Genomic DNA, 16,696 nt, shown 5'->3' on the forward strand with positions numbered 1-16,696 from the left:
TGCTTCAAGTCATCTTCACTTTGAGCAAGCAAGGTAGTGTCATCTGCGTATTACAGGTTGTTAATGAGTTTTCCTCCAATCCTGATGCCATATTCTTTTTCTTATGGTCCAACTTTTCAGATTATTGGCTCAGCATCCAGATTGAGTAAATATGGTGAAAGGATACAACCCTGATGCACTCCCTTCCTGATTGTAAACCATGCAGTATCCCCTTGTTCTGTTCGAAAGACAGCCTCTTGGTCTCTGTACAGGTTCCTCAAGAGCACAATCAAGTGTTCTGTAATTCCCATTCTTTGCAATGTTATCTAAAATTTGTTATGATCCACAGTCTACTGCTTTTGCACAGTCAATAAAACACAATTAACATCTTTCTGGTATTCTTTGCTTTCAGCCAAGATCCATCTGACATCAGCAATGATAGCCATTTTTTACTAATCAAAGACATAATATAACAATTAGAGCTTTACCAGTCAAGACATTACCATATTGCTTACTAAGGTGATAGAAATTCAGCCTAGCACAACAAAATCTAACGGTTTAGTTAGCCCACTCAATCAGTGGTTTCTTTTCTGTGAAATACTGAAAATAACTCATAGAGATTGCTATACCATCTTTGAGGACATTGAGCATGAGGTTCCCAGATTTGTAAATCACATAAACGATGTCCAATATAGCTTTGCTAATTTGTTTCCTCCTTTTTTTAAGATTAAACCACAGCTTGAAGAACAAACAAATGAGACTTATGAAGAATTTAAAGCTATAGAGTATAAAACTCAAGTGGTTGCCGGAGTAAATTTCTACGTGAAGGTTAGACTTTAATATTCACTTTGGCACTAAAAGATATTTCTGATTTTATGTAATGTGCCCTGTTGCCCCTACCATCTAATGTGTTCCTTCTGGTTGTTTTAAATCAAAATGCCTAGTATAATTCCCTCCCAAGTGTTGCTGTTATTGTTGTTGTTGTTAGTTGCTGTCGAGTAGGCTCCAACTCATGGCAACTTTAAGTAGAACAAAACATTGCCAGGTCCTGGGCCATCTTCATGATCCTTCCAACCTAGTGGCTCATCTTCCAGCACTACGTTGGACAATGCTCCATTGCAATCCATAGGGCTTTCACTGGCTGATTTTTGGAAGTAGATTACAAAGCCTTTTTTCTTAGTCTGTCTTAGTCTGGAAGCTCTGCAGAAGCCTGTCCACCATGAGTGATCCTGCAATTATTTGAAATACCAGTGCCATAGCTCCCAGTATCACAGTAACATTGAATAACTTGTCCAATAAATAAATCTTTTAAAAATGCTTATTTAAAGGGCAAAGTAGTTTAAATTATTTTTCCAGCTAATGACTTGAGTCATTCCTTAAAGCCATTTTATTTAGACATATAGAAACATAAAGCTTTGAGGTAGAGTAAGCTTCAAGACAGGAATGCTGGTGGCACAGTGGTTAAAACATTCAACTTTAATTTTAATAATTTAATAGTTTAATTGGGAGTTCTGGTAGCGTAGTGCTTAAGGCACTTGACTGCTAACCAGAAGGCTAGTGGTTCAAACCCACCAGCCACTCCTCGGAAGGGAGATTGGGCAATCTACTCCCATAGTGATACTGCCTCAGAAACCCAAGGAGAGGTCACTACGAGTCAGGTCCAACTCGACAGCACATAACAACAGTTATTTAATTCGGCTTTAGATTTAATAATTTAATTTTTTTAATTCTGTGCATGGTTAGAACTCACCAGCCGCTTCATAGGAGAAAGATGTGAGTCTGCTTCCATAAAGATTTACAGCCTTGGAAACCCTATAGGGCAGTTCTACTCCATCTTACAGGGTCACTATGATTTGGAACCAACTCAATAGCAGTGGGTTTTTAAAACTCAAGGTATCATCTTGTCCAGCCCCATGCCTTCAAGCAACTGAGATATGATCCTCCCACCTCACATACGAGGCAACTAGGACCACAAACCAAATATGCCCTGAACTGTTTTGAAATCTTTTTCTGTACAATTTTTGGAAATCAAGTTAAATCAATAAAAGAAATCTTTCTAAAGTCAGAAAAAAAAAAAAAAAGGATGGTATAAATATGTAGTCATCTGCTAAATTTGAGAGGCTACCACTTGGGAGGTATGCCCATCTGTTAGTTTGTTGTACTTTTGTATTTCCACTCAAATTGTCCAGTGACATTATTTACATTTATCACAATGTGTCAACAGTCTCTTAATTGTGTTCTGTTTGTTCTCTTTCTAGTACTGCAGTTTCCCTGTCCCTTTATCTTCTCATCTTTGCTTTTGAGTAATTGTTGACTAATTTTGGACTCATAGAGATGATTTTTAAGTAGAGCACTGATCTTACAGGATAATATCCTTCATTTTGTGTACCACTCTGCTATTTCACTAAAAGGTGATCTCAAAGGAGAGGCTCAGTTCTAGATTTAAAAATTATCTCAGGGCAATAATCTCAGGGAGTCCTCTGTTCTTTACTGTTCCGATTTGTCTCGCTTTGGAAAAAAAAAAAAAAGGAATTTGAGTTTTACTCTACATTTTTCTCCCATTCTATCAAGGACCATCTATTGTGACCCCAGTCAGAACAGTCACTGGTAGTAACCAGGCACCATCTAGTTCTGCTCTCAGGGTCATGGTTTGTGTAAACTAGTTTGTTCCCTGAGTTTTTGGTTACTTTCTAACTGTTTTGTCCCTAGTGAGTAAAGACCAGTAGTTGTATCCTAAATGGCCATTTGCAAGCTTTTAAGACCCCCCTCACTTCACTACAATTCAGATCATACTTTTTGTGAACTATGGTGTCAATCAACTGAGTTGTCCCATGAGATTATGGTGCTACACTTTCAATTCCAGAAAATAAACCTTGAAAAGTGTCTAGTTATGTCCAAGAAGTATCTGTGTGTTCAATTAATATATGTTCTGGCACCCACATATTTGTATTTACATGTACCTGTAAATATTTCTATATGTTCTCACCAATGTACTCAACTGTACCCATATACCAGTTTGCCTATCCCATCCATATGTGCTCAAGTGTTCATTTTTACTTTAGTTGTCCTGTGCTCACTAAATCCACATTTGGTGCCACTTTTCCCATCACCTGAAATAACAAGTGTCTATGACCTAAAGCGTACTTTCCCCTTCCCCCCACTCTCCCTGGTAAGCACTGATGAACATTGGTCTTGTCTTCTTATAAAAGAAGGATCATATAACATTTGTCCTTATATCCTTGATGTGTTTCCCTTAGCATTATTTGTCTGTGATCTTTATGGAAGCAGATCACCAGGTCTTTCTCCCACAAAGCTGCTGGGTGGGTTTGAATCACCAAACTTTTGGTTAGAAGTCAACCGTTGTGCCACCAGGCCATGCCTTTAGCCTACCCTTTCACTCATAAAATAAAAGTGATGGGTTTATGGAAGCAAAGGGTCTAAAAATGCTGTTCAAGAAAAGTTCATTGCAGCAAAGTCTTTATAGGCCTATAGATCTTTCTCCTGATGTAGATCCCTGTGAATTCATCTTTTTTTTTTTTTTTTTCAATTTTATCTTTTCAGGTACAAATAGGTGATAATACGTATCTTCACCTGAAAATATTCAGAAGTCTGCCTGGACAAAGTGAGTCTTTGACACTTACTGGTTTCCAGACTGGCAAAAGCAAAGATGATGAACTGACAGGCTTTTAGCAGCATGTTGTAAAACAGTCTGATTCTTTCCACTGGCTACTGATGAATAGTCCCTGCTAATAAATATAACTCTCAAAAACAAGCATTGCTTTTCAAATAAATTGTTTTCTTCAACACTTTTTCTTTCATTATATTAAATAATGACTTTTTCTTTCCCAAAATCAATGTTATTGCTTTAGGGTAGATACTCCATACAAGTGGATATCAGTTAGAAATCTTACAAAAAAATTGCCAGACCCAATGCAACTGACCAATGGATAGATAGAATCAACCCTACACCCACCATAGTCAGACCAGGTGATGGGCTATCAGTTAACCAATCTCCTATTTTCTGTGGCTGCTGAAAACCCAACATTTCTTCTCCATCCTCACAATTTGAAATTAAATCAGATACTATTTTGATTACCTAGTGCTGCTCTGATAGGAATATACCACAAATGGCATGGCTTTAACAAACAGGAGTTTATTCTCTTATAGTTTGGAGGCTTTAAGTCCAAGTTCAAAGTGCCAGGCTCTAGGGGCTGGGGGAAAGAAAGCTCCTCAACCTTGGGCTTCAGCTCTGACTCCTGCTCCCGATCCACTGAAGCTGGAGGCTTTTCATCACTCAGCTGCTGGCTTCTGAGGCTGACAAGGCCAAGGTTGACAAGTAAAAAGGCACAGTCCCAATGTTACCAAACCACACGGCAGGCCACAAATTCAAGTCCATTAAAAGTCCCAAGGTCAGCAGAGCATGGCAGGCTGCTGAACAATGACATGGCTACGTGCAGGGTTCGAGCATGTCATAAACTAGAGACCGTTCCCCAAGGCTTCTCCTTATATACAGGAAGCAGACCACATTCCTAAGGCAGCTACTCAGCTGTTCACAGTAGCTTCCACCATGGAGTTGATTACCAGTCTCATCATGGGGAATACTACATGTAGCTGTCCAGCTACTCAATCAGGCCCAGCCAAGTTGACAAACAAACTTAACTACCACAGGTACTTCTTTTTTTTTTTTTAAACATTCTCCAACTTAAACATTTGAAGGTCAGTTGCCTACAATGATGTCCCTTTGCTAACAAATATTTTAGTGTGCATTTCCTACAAACAGCAGAAGTATTTGATATCTGCCACTATCTACTTAAGTAGATAGTGAACAAGTACCTTAACAACTGGGTATTTTATACTATTGCTCTCTTCTTCTTTGACATCCAATCATTTTTGGGATTTCTAGAGTAATAAAAAAGAAATAGATCTCCAATGGGATAAATTATGCAGAAAGGGTATTTGAAAGTTGGTCGGTCAGTTAGCGATAATCAAAATAAAGAATCAAGCTCCGCCCCCCATTACCAACACCAAAAAGAAGCCTGTCTTCCTTTAGAAAAATCACATTGCAACTAAAGAAAAGTTACATTTCTAAAACATTTCCACCACCAAATTTGAGGTGGAATCTGTAAGCAAGAACTCGTATTCTGTGGTAAAAATTATTTTGCCTGACCACAAAGAGAGAGAGACTAAAAGAATGTACTCTTTCTTCGTAGAGGCAAGGGACTCACCCTAGCTGTTGTCAGACACTCCCAGAATTCTCTGCCACTGAACATGTTTTTAAGTGGCTGGTGTTGGGCGAAGTGAGGATTCAGAGGGTATGATTTTTCCCAGGGTTTGTAGTTAATGCCTGTTCTGTTTTGCCTTGGGAAACAGATTTCGTCACCTACCTGCAGGAGTGAGTTGATCATTTTCTGCCTTGTTTCTCAACTGGGAAAAGGCCAAAGACTCACCCTGGGCCCTAGAGGCTCCTGATGCTTTCCTTGATGGAACCTGGATCCAGACACAGCGGAGAATTTCTCCCAAGAAGCTATCCAGACACATCCATATTTCTCTAAAAGACAATACGAGAAAGTGTCAGAGAAGGGAAAAAGGTTCTATTGTCAATGGATTAAACAGGGTGGTACTGTTTGGCAACTGACTCACTGAGCATGTTCTCAATAAGCTCTTTTGGTTCAAGAGAATTTTAGATATTGTATGTAACTCAGGGATATGCCATAGATTTACCTTAACACAGGGATTGACCTATGGGGAAGAACAGGAAGCTGTAGAGAACTGGGTCTCACAACCAGAACTCGAATCTAAGGCAACCCTAAGAACCTGAGGGACTTGGCTAGTGGATTTTTCCTCTAGGTTTTCATCATTGAGTCTTAGCTGTTCCCCAAGTAGCTGTCTACATCCCTCTCACTGTCCACTTTTCTACCAGCTCCAAGTGGCATCTCACCTCCTATTCTGTATACCTTCTCTTTGCCTAATAGTGTGCATCCTTACAGCTCCTCCTTTCTTGGAACGTTGCACTATCTGTCATGGCTCTTGTTGCACCTCATCACCATTCTTCTTGAAGCTTCACCTCCCATTTCTAACTACTCATCTTCTCACTATTTCTCAGTTCAAAGCCCTGAAGAATTGATTATCCAGATTATCTTTTTGTGCCAGGACATAACATAGTACACTGGCCAATCTTAGATTTGATAGTTCTTGGGTCAGTTTCCCAGGCCTAGTCAATGAACTTAGTATAAAAGGGCTACCTAAGAGTGTTTAGTCTTTTCTAGAAAGGGCCCTGGGCATGTCAGTTCATACACACCAGCTGCTCTGCGGAAAGAAGATGGGGCAATTTACCTCTGTAAAAATTTATAGCCTTGAAACCCAGTGGGGGTTGCTATGAGTCAGAACTGACTCCACGGTACCAAGTTTGGTTTCAGTCATACATATCTTGGCCAGGAAGAATGTTTTATATGTACAGGGTTATCTAGGTTGCTGGTGAAAAGTTGTGATAGAGCCTAACAAGAATACTTTCTTCTTAGAGGGGTAAGCAGGGACTGATTAGAGAGAGAGATTTAGTGTGGGTTGAACAAATGAACAAGTAGAGAACTATGCTTACCTCAATCCTTAGGAACCAAGTAAAGGACAGGTCCTGATTTGGCTGGCTATTAATGTTAGGCCTTTTCCTTTTTATAGGGAAAAGAGATAGATCCCCCCCCCCCCAATTCTTCTATAACCACTCACTTTTTTTTTTTTTTTTTTTTTAATGGGGTATCTGGTCTTCTCCAGCCTTTCCCTACTAGAATCACCCAAGATTCTTCTTCCAGATGGGGTATTCTGGTTACCTAGTGCCACAAATAGGATGGCTTTAGCAAACAGGGGTTTATTCTCTTACAGTTTGGAGGCTTTAAGTCCAAGTTCAAAGTGCCAGGCTCTAGGGGCTGGGTGAAAGCCCCTCAACCTTGGGCTTCAGCTCTGACTCCTGCTCCTGGCCCACTGAAGCTAGAGGTTTTCTTCATTCAGGCAGCTGTTGGCTGCTGAGGCTGACAAGCCCAAGGTTGACAAGTAAAAAGACCGATATTATCAAACCACACGGCAGGCCATGAATTCAAGTCCATTAAAAGTCCCAAGGTTGGCAGAGCATGGCAGGCTGCTGAACGATGACAGCTACATGCAGGACTCAAGTGTGCCATAAGCTAGAGACCATTCCCCAAGCCTTCTCCTTATGTACAGGAAGCAGACCACATCCCTAAGGCAGCTACTCAGCTGTTCACAGTAGCTTCCACCATGGAGTTGATTACCAGTCTCATCATGGGGAATCTAGCTGCCCAGCCACTCAACCAGGCCCAACTAAGTTGACACACAAACTTAACTACCACATGGGGCAATCAAGTAAAGCTATTAGAATGGTGCCTAATTCATAATAAGCACTCAGTAAATGAGCTATTATTATTATTACACTTTTTATTTACTGAACAAATATTTGAACAATGTATGTATCACTTAAGAGTTGCATTCAGTTGCATGTAACAGAATCCCCACTATAGAGGCTTAACCAAATAGCTTAACCACTACTTTTATATCCTGAATGAATGGCTAAAAATTCTTGCCCACATAATAACCTGTCTGGAGATAGGTAGCCCAGGTTTGGAAGGGCAGCTCCACAATGCCATCAGGGATCCTGTCTCCTTCTATCTTTCTGCTTGGCCAACCTTAACATCTGCCTTTATCTTCATGTTTATAGGCAAATACTTAGTCCCTATCCTAGGCACTTCCAGCCACCTTAACCACATCTCAGGTAAAACGGAGGAGGTGGTAGCAACAAGGAGGAAGGGTCATGTGTTTTCAGGAAAGTAAAATTTCTCAGACATGCTCCAGCAGTCTTCTGCTTACATCTGATTGGCCAGAACTATTTGTTACCTGGGGCTACAAGGGAAGCTGGGCACATTGCCACCCTAAACAAAATCCAGATTCTGTGGATTGTTGTTGTTAGGTGCCATTGAGTCAGCTCCAACTCATAGTGACCCCATATACAACAGAACAAAACATTGCCCGATCCTGTGCCATCCCGACAATCCTTGCTGCACTTGAGCCCATTGTTGCAACCACTGTGTCAATCCATCTCGTTGAGGGTCTTCCCCTTTTTCTCTGACCATCTACTTTACCAAGCACGATATCCTTTTCCAGGGAATGGTCCCTTCTGACAACATGATCAAAGTAGGTGAAATGAAGTCTGGCCATTCTCCCTTCCAAGGAGCATTCGGGCTGCACTTCTTCCAGGACAGATTTGTTCATTCTACTGGCAGTCCATGGTACTTTCAGCATTCTTCACCAACAGAGGGGAAATGGATATAGAGGAGGAAACTAGCAGTGCCTCCTAGGCTCATCCACCCCAGGCACTGAGGACCACAGTACCAGCCCCCAAGAACTGGTGGAGGAAGAGGTAAATAAGCGAGTTAACTATGGGATAAATATCATGATAGAGGTATACTATGGTCGAAGGACCTAAAAGGGACACCTAATTGCAAAAGGGTAGCAGTTCAAACCCACACAGAAGCACCTCAGAAGGAAGGCCTGGCAGTCTGTTTTTGAAAGGTCACAGCCTTGAAAATTCTATGGAGTAGTTCTACTCTGCACACATGGGGCTGCCATGAGTTGATGGCAACTAACAATAATCTTATTTGAGAAGTAGGGAAGACTTGCTAGGAAAGTAATGGCTGAGACATGAAGCACGAGTAGTTGGCCTGCAAAGAGAGAGCATGTGCAGCTCAGAGGCGAGACTGGGTCTTTTTTGGGAACAGAAAATAAATTGTTTACTACTGATGGGGTACAGAGTGTGTTGTAGAGAACCATGACATTGGAGGTAAGCAGGAACCACAGTATGATGGACTTCTTAAAGCATTTTAAGGAATTTGTACTTATGTTCAAGGCAGTTGGATACCACTAGGGGATTTGAAGCAGGAAATAGATCTTGCTTGTTAGTTTTCAAAACTGGAGTGAATAAATCATATGATTTATTGGTAAATATATTTATAAATCATAATATAGTTATTAAGTGCTGATGGGTTAGTTGTCCCTTCTCAATGTGCCAGGGGATCCACACATTTACCTAAGCCCATGGCACCTCCCTTTTTACAGTGGTGTCCTCAGCTGTTCACTGCATTCAGAAGCAAGGAGCTACCTTTGCCTAAGTTTGTTAAAGTTTTGAGTTCTCTCCCAAATTTTGTGGAATAAAATTAGACCTGTTCTAGAAATACTGCACCTGTCAGAAATGATCACTTTTTGACTACTTTTTTTATTCTTTAATGTTTAAGTTTAGCTGTATAATGAAGTTTTTTTGTTTTTAAAGGTGAACCAAATATTCTACAAGGCTGCATACACACAGAAATCACTAGTAATCAAATAGTAATTCCTCATGTTTGATCAGAGAGCCTAACTCTATGCCGCATATTCATTTTTCTTGATTTCAAATGGAGCCACAGTCTATAGTTAATCTGGATGGTCTTAGATAATGTGGCATGTTAGCAGCATCTGCTGCAGTAGCTCTGGGTTTTACTTTACTGTTATCTTTGGAGCACAATTTACAGAAGTGCATAACTTATTAAAAAACCTTTTCTATTACTGTAATACTTGATACCATTTTAGTCTCTAGTTCAATGGATTTTTCTAAGACTTGTTTTTGTTGGTGCCATTGAGTCATTTTTGACTCCTAGCTACCTCACGTGACAGAGAACTGCCCCATATGGTTTTCTTGGCTGTAACCTTTATGGGAGCAGATTGCCAAGTCTCCCCTGTGGAAAGTAGGCCCTTATGTTCTCCAGTCAGCAGAACACATATTTGCAACGCACTCTCTATACTCATTCCTGAGTTCTTGCTTTTTATAGAGAACTTTATCACCTTTTAGCACACTATATAATTGACTTAATTCTTTACTGTCCCCCTCACTAAATATAAGCTTGTTGAAAGCAGATTTTTTCTGTTTTGTTACATGATGTAAAGTCGTTGGTGTTTGGTCTGGCTGTCTCTCGCCTTATTGAAGAAGGGCCCAACTCCTGTCTGTACTTCTGCATCTTCTTTACTTTTGATTGGCTAAATATTATCTATCCTCCCAGCAACAAAATCAAATCAACAAATTGTTGTAAGGCACATGCAAAACACTTCTTTCAGCAGGCAAATCAACTTTCAAGGGCAATACGCCACTCATTTTTCTTTATATTTGAGGCTTTAAGTGCCATTCATCACAAACTTAAAACATGCTAAATATACTAAACATTGTTGTTAGGTGCCATCAAGTCAGTTTCAACTCAGTGACCCATGTTCAATAGAATGAAACACTTCCCAGTCCTGTACCATCCTCACACTGATTGCTGTCTGAGCCCATCACTGCAGCCACTGTGTCAATCCATCTTGTTGAGGGTCTTCCTCTTTTTCTCTGTTCCTCTACTTTACCAAGCCTGATGACCTTCTCCAGGGAATGGTCACTTCTGATAACATAGCCAAAGTATAAGAGATGAAGTCTCACCATCCTTGCTTCTAAGAAGCATTCAGCCTGTACTTCTTCCATGTCAGATTTGTTCTTTCTTCTGGCAGTCCATGGTATAGTCAATATTCTTTGCCAACACCATAGTTCAAAGGCATCAATTCTTCTTCTATCCTCCTTATTCATTGCCCACCTTTTGCATATGAAGGGACTGAACATACCTTGGCTTGGGCCAGATGTTCTCAAAGTGACGTCTTTGGTTTTTAACACTTTGAAGAGGTCTTTTGCAGATTTGCTAATGCAATATGTCATTTGACTTCCTATTACTTCCACAGGTGTTGACTGTGGATCCAAGTAAAATAAAATCCTTGACAACGTCAATATCTTCTGTTTATCATGATGTTATTTATTGGTCCAATTGTGAGGATTTTTGTTTTATGTTAAGGTGTAATCCATACTGAATGCTGTAATGTTTGATCATCATCAGTAAGTGCTCCAAGTCCTCTTTGCTTTCAGCAAGTAATGTTGTGTCATCTGCATATTGCAAGTTGTTAATGAGTCTTCCTCCAATCCTGATGCTGTGTTCTTTCTCATAAAGTCCAGTTTCTAGGATTTTTCGCTCAGCGTACAGATTGAATAAGTATGGTGAAAGGACACAACACTAACACACACCTTTGCTGATTTCAAACTGTGCAGGATCCCCTTTCCTGTTCAAGTAACTGCCTCTGTCTGTGTACTGGTTCCTCATGAGCACAAGTGCCACCCATCTGTCAGTTGTTGTGGCAGCTTGCATGTTGCTATGATGCTGGAAGCTATGCCACTGGTATTTCAAATTGACTGATATTCCAGCAGAGTCACCCATGTTGGACAGGTTTCAGCAGAGCTTCCAGACTAAGAAAGACTGGAAAGGGCTGGGAAGGATAGACTGTACTAAATAAGTATAAGTATTCATTTCTACTGAAAGTCAAAATTGACTCAATGACAACTAATAACAACATGCTAAAAGTCAATCCACATTAGGATAATTTTCTTAAGATCTCTTGTACTGAAATGATTTAGGCATCCTACTAACATAATTAAGGAGCCCTGCTTATGCAATGGTTACGCACTCAGTTAATAACTGAAAGGTTGCCTGTTCAGACCCACCCAATGGCTCCGAGGGAGAAAAGACATGGCAATCTGCTTCCACAATGATTGTAGCCTAGAAAACCCTATGGGGAAGTTGTAAAAAGTCACATGGATTCACTGGCTTGAAAATTGACTCCTGGCACCTAACAACTAATATAATTGGATTAGCAAGATAGATGGTATTTTAACAGAACTGAATGAAATTCTGCAAAGGCTCTTACAAGTAAAAAATCTGAATTCCCTTCTAAGGACCAGGAAGATCTTTAAGTCCTATTTTCATTCTTGCATTCATCCTTTCAATTCACTCAACCATCCAAAAATGATTAAACAACTAGTGTCAGGCACTTTTCATTAATAAGCAAGTCACAGAAAATGTTTTTCATTGCTGGCCCCTAGGAAATTTTTTCCTTTTGAGAAGTCTAGATTATACTCTCCACTAAAGAAGATCTTATCAATATCCTCAACAACTACCTGCCTGGCCCACAACATGTGCTCAAGTTTTGTTGATAGAACAGTGAGCAATTTACCATTATTGCACATTTCCAGCACATGGCATATGAGTGCCTACTTATTGAAGACATAGGTCTACCAGTTACCTAGTTGCCTGATCTGTGTTAGAGCCAGGTAGCTTGTGTTTAGATCATTGTGGTAGGCCCAATCCTAAAATGGCCCCCAAATTTCTCTACTCTAATTCCCTAGAAGGAGCCCTGATAACACAGTAGTTTAGCACTCCACTAACTAAAAGGCTAAATGCTTGAACCCAACAACTGCTACTTGGGAGAAATATGTGGCAGTCTGCTTCTATAAAGATTACAGCCTTGGAAACTCTATGAGGCAGTTGTATTCTGTCCTATACTGTTGCTATGAGTCAGAACAGATGTGAAGGCAAGAGCTTTTTTAAATCCCCTCTACTGTGAACGAGACAGCACATACATGATTATGCTACACTACTAGTAAACAGGATTCTTCAGATATAATTAAGGTTACTAATTAGTTGACTTTGGGCTAATCAAGATGAGGATTACCCTGGTAAGCCTAATTAATCACATATGCCCTTTAAAAGCAGTTTTGTCTGGTTTTAGCAGAAAGGGGAGTCAGAGGAATCTCAAATGTGAGGATTTAATGCACACTGCTAGCTTGAAGATAAAGGGGCCACATGCCAAGGAATGTGGGTGACCTCTAGGAGCTGAGAGCAGCCCCTGATAGCCAGCAAGGAAACAGGGACCTCAGAGAGCAGCCCCTGATAGCCAGCAAGGAAACAGGGACCTCAGTCCTACAAGCATAAGGAACTAAACTCTGCAAACCATTTGCATGAGCTTGAAAGCAGAATGTTCCCCAGAGTCCAGATAGGAGCCCAGCCTGGCTGGCACCTTGAGTTTAGCCTTGTGAGACCCGAAGGAGAGAACCCAGTTGAGCCTCCCTGACTTCTGACCTACAGAACCGTGATATAGTTAATAGGTATGGTTTTAAACTGCTAAATTTGTAGTAATTTGTTAAACAGCAATAGAAAACTAATACAATCACCCTGTGTTAGAAACTGTTTTTATGCAATGATCAAATTCTGTAATTACGGGTCTTAGACCGGCTCACCTGAAAACTATCATGTAAGCTATCCTCTACCTTTCCCTTTTCTAAACTGTTTATTTTTTCACTGTCCATGAAAGTTTTGTCCAGAAAAAATTCCACCCAAAATTAGTTTTTACATCTGAAAGCAAGATTAAGCCAAGATACTAAGAAATCTTTGGACAGTGTCCAACTTATAATACTGCCCATTTACTTAAGAACAGTAAATCCACAAAGGCAAATAAGGAAACTCATCACTGACCATAAAAGGTCCATGTTCACACAAATAAATTTGTAAAAATCAAAAATGTGTGGTACAAAATCAAATTAAATAATAAAAATTAATCTCAAATTCCCGTATGAGCACTTACTGTCTCAACTTGGAAACAATCAAATAAATATGCACATTGAATCAAAATTATTTTAATAGTTACAAAACTTTTTTTACAGAATCAATATAAAATAGTAGTTGATATTTCCATAATTATCACAATTATTTATATATGAGGTCTTGGCTAAGTGGGGCTGAAATCAACAAAAGGTCTTGGACTGTTGGCTAAGACACCATCCTAGGAAGTCCACCCTGTTGATGTCTGTCTGTCGTGCTTAGCTCTTATGAGATGATCGGGTCCTTCAAAAAATAGTATCTCTCTTTCTTTATTCATTCTTTGGAGGCTTGAAGTGAATTCGGCAGCGTTCATTAAACACCTAGTATATTTAAACAGAAACAAAAGTCACTGATCATCCTGTAAAAGTCAGGCCTGGAACTAAATTTAACTTGGTATGCTTCAGAAGGATATTACTGTTTTTGCTCTAGGTCAACAGATTTAGGAAACAGAGGGGTTTCTTTACCAGCTCAAACTGATTCACCAGGTGCTAAGTATACAGAACCCTTGAAAAACACAAGACAATTTTAATCACTCAAGGAAAAATCATCAAGAGCTAGCTTACTTAGTAACTAATGAACATTTCAGTTTCATGTTCTCGACCTATTTTGGGCAATTAGAAAAACATGTAAAATAAATTTGAGATAAAGCTTTTATCCTCTTCTTTTAAAATAAACTTTATTTAGATATTTGCTGTGCTTCCAATCCTTCTCCCAAGTACATATACTTGACAAGTGTTGTTGTTGTTATGTGCCATCAAGTCGTATAAGTAGCCTACTCTTATTCTGAGCTGTGTGAATTTAATTTTTTTTTTTTGTTCTATTTACCTTGCTCCCTAAAAATCTAAACAAAATACTATATCATGAACATTGAAAGAACTCTCTATGACTAAATGCATGTCAGTATGGGAGTGGTTGAAAAAAAAGTTGTCATAGGTATTCAGTGTTTTACAACAGAAGCTTAAAAAAGAATAAGAAAGCTCTTTAAGTTCTGATTTTAAAAGATCTCCAAGATATATTAAAGGGAAAAAACAAGATGTGGATAGCACATTTCCATTTGTGTAACAAAGGAAATTATACATATATTTATTACAAAAAGTACAAATATCTGAAAGATATTCCTTTCAGAGGGAAGGAAAAAAAAAAAAACTGGCTTTAGAGGTAGAATTTTTATGGTCTATCCTTTAATATTAAAAAAAAAATTTAAGCATCCAGTTAAAACATTGTCCAAGACAATTTCTCCCCAGGATTTACCACCATACTTCATTGCTTTAATGAATAAATCATTTTTCAGATAAAATATTACCTATGTTGGCTACTGTGGACTATCATAACAATAAAGAAATACCTACACAGGGTAGTTTCAAAGGTGCTGGTATTGTTCAATTTCTTAAGCTAGGTAGCAGACACATGAATGTTCATTTTATTAACCTTCTTTGAATTTCTTATGTTATACCCTTTGGTGTACTTCACAGTTACAAGGAAACATGTACACATTATATATAGACTCCTTCTGGCCCTTTCGTCTGATAGCTCACTCTACTCCCCAGTCCTGACATGTCTATGAAGCTCTCTAGGCCCAGCCCAGAGATCAATAGCCTTGACATAATGACTGGGACAATGGATATGACTTGGCTGAGTCTCTCCAAATTATTTCCCTGAATGATTTCCTGTCTACTTTTGCCAGCCTACTGTACCACAGCTACATTTTTTTTCTTTTTAAAAACAAGTAGGGGATTCACCTTCTGTGAGGTAGATAAAAGGTTATTTTCTTTTAAAAATAATATCAAACCCAAAAATGCTTCACTCTTCCCACCACAATGTATTATACATGGGTTTTTCAAGTCAGAACTTGTTCAATGTACCCCTTCTCCATCCCAATCCAATAGTAAATATTGTCTCTTCAGTGAATGTAAGTGGATAAATATTGTCAAAATCTTTCATCATGTATCAAACACCTTATCACACTGTTATAAAGGACAAGAATAGGAAATACTGACAGAAAGAGGACTGGATAAAGAAACATAATAAAGCAAGAAAATCATTTGTGTATTGCAATTTATTCCTGGCTCAGCAAGTTGGTATGTTACAGTTTTGAGTTCAGTTAATCTCTCTCTTATAAGCACAGGATTTAACCCCATTCTATTACCTACTTTCGAAGTATGAAACATAATTTTTCAGTTTCATTAGCTTATTCTTTCAAGATTTAATAGATCTTACCCTTTGGAAATCTTTAAATATGTAGAAAAGAGTATATGAACCTACCTTTTTAGAAAATTAACATCAAAATTTTGTGATTTCTGACTATATATAAAGTCCTGGAATCTGTCCCCCAACCCAATTCCTAATCAGAATCATGCAGATGGGAGTAAGAAGTATATGAATCTATTAGCAATAAAAACTCCTATTATCAGATATAAGCAAAGCTTTGTACGGTACAAAGTTTTGTGACCAAATATTTTAGAAGATAAGCAACTGTGAAAGAGCAGCCAAGTGATATATAAATTTATGGAAAAGTAACTGGGTTCAGAAAGACTACTTTTAACAAACAGCCTCCTGGTAGGTTCTGAGTTAACTGGAATATTTAACTATAAACATCAACTATGCCCATAATTCATATTAGGAATCATATGGAATGCTTTCCAACTCTGTTACCATGACAGGTCATACAATTCATGACTATAAAGCTAATTTTTATAACATGGATCCATTTAGATGTTCATCTAAAACAAAAAGTTAAAGGTTTCATTTGTCTATAAATGTATGATTTTTATTCTCCTAGAGCCTCAAGGCACTCATTACTCCCCTTCCTTTGGTTTCCCTTTACTAGTTCATAGTCTGGCTCCTAGTTTTTTCCATAAAAGGAATTCTGGTGGCACAGTGCCTAAGGCATTTGACTGCTAACCAGAAGGCTGGTGGTTCAAACCCACCAGCCTCTCTCCAAATGAAAGATGGGGCAATCTACTTCCATAAAGATTAACAGCCTTGAAAATCCAATGGGGGTCACTGTGAGTCAGAATTGACTAGATGAATGGGTTTGGTTTTGGGTTTCTCAAAAAAAAACATTATTCTGTACCTTCCAGCTCCTGTCATTTACTACTTCTTCAACATTCAGTTCTGATTGCATCCATTTCAACTGCCAAAAAAAGAAAAAAACTCTATGTTATGGACATTTAAATGAAACA

General features: G+C 38.9%; 2 protein-coding genes across 2 annotated transcripts in view; one reads left to right on the top strand and one right to left on the bottom strand.

The window, feature by feature from the left end:
- CSTA (cystatin A) overlaps nt 1-3,669 on the top strand; it is a 21,802-nt gene extending 18,133 nt beyond the window's left edge. The window contains exons 2-3 of the mRNA XM_007943905.2: nt 706-807; nt 3,541-3,669. Coding sequence (XP_007942096.1) covers nt 706-807; nt 3,541-3,669 — 231 coding nt within the window. The remainder of the gene's footprint in view (nt 1-705; nt 808-3,540) is intronic.
- A 10,114-nt stretch (nt 3,670-13,783) lies between these two features.
- Nucleotides 13,784-16,696, bottom strand: part of MIX23 (mitochondrial matrix import factor 23) — a 53,489-nt gene continuing 50,576 nt past the window's right edge. Inside the window, exons 4-5 of the mRNA XM_007943906.2 lie at nt 16,588-16,647; nt 13,784-13,834 (exon numbers count right to left, since the gene is read on the bottom strand). Coding sequence (XP_007942097.1) covers nt 13,784-13,834; nt 16,588-16,647 — 111 coding nt within the window. The remainder of the gene's footprint in view (nt 13,835-16,587; nt 16,648-16,696) is intronic.

The sequence above is a fragment of the Orycteropus afer genome, unplaced genomic scaffold (genome assembly GCF_000298275.1).
Source record: "Orycteropus afer afer isolate SDZICR_OR568_19922 unplaced genomic scaffold, OryAfe1.0 scaffold00114, whole genome shotgun sequence".
Classification (NCBI taxonomy): domain Eukaryota; kingdom Metazoa; phylum Chordata; class Mammalia; order Tubulidentata; family Orycteropodidae; genus Orycteropus; species Orycteropus afer.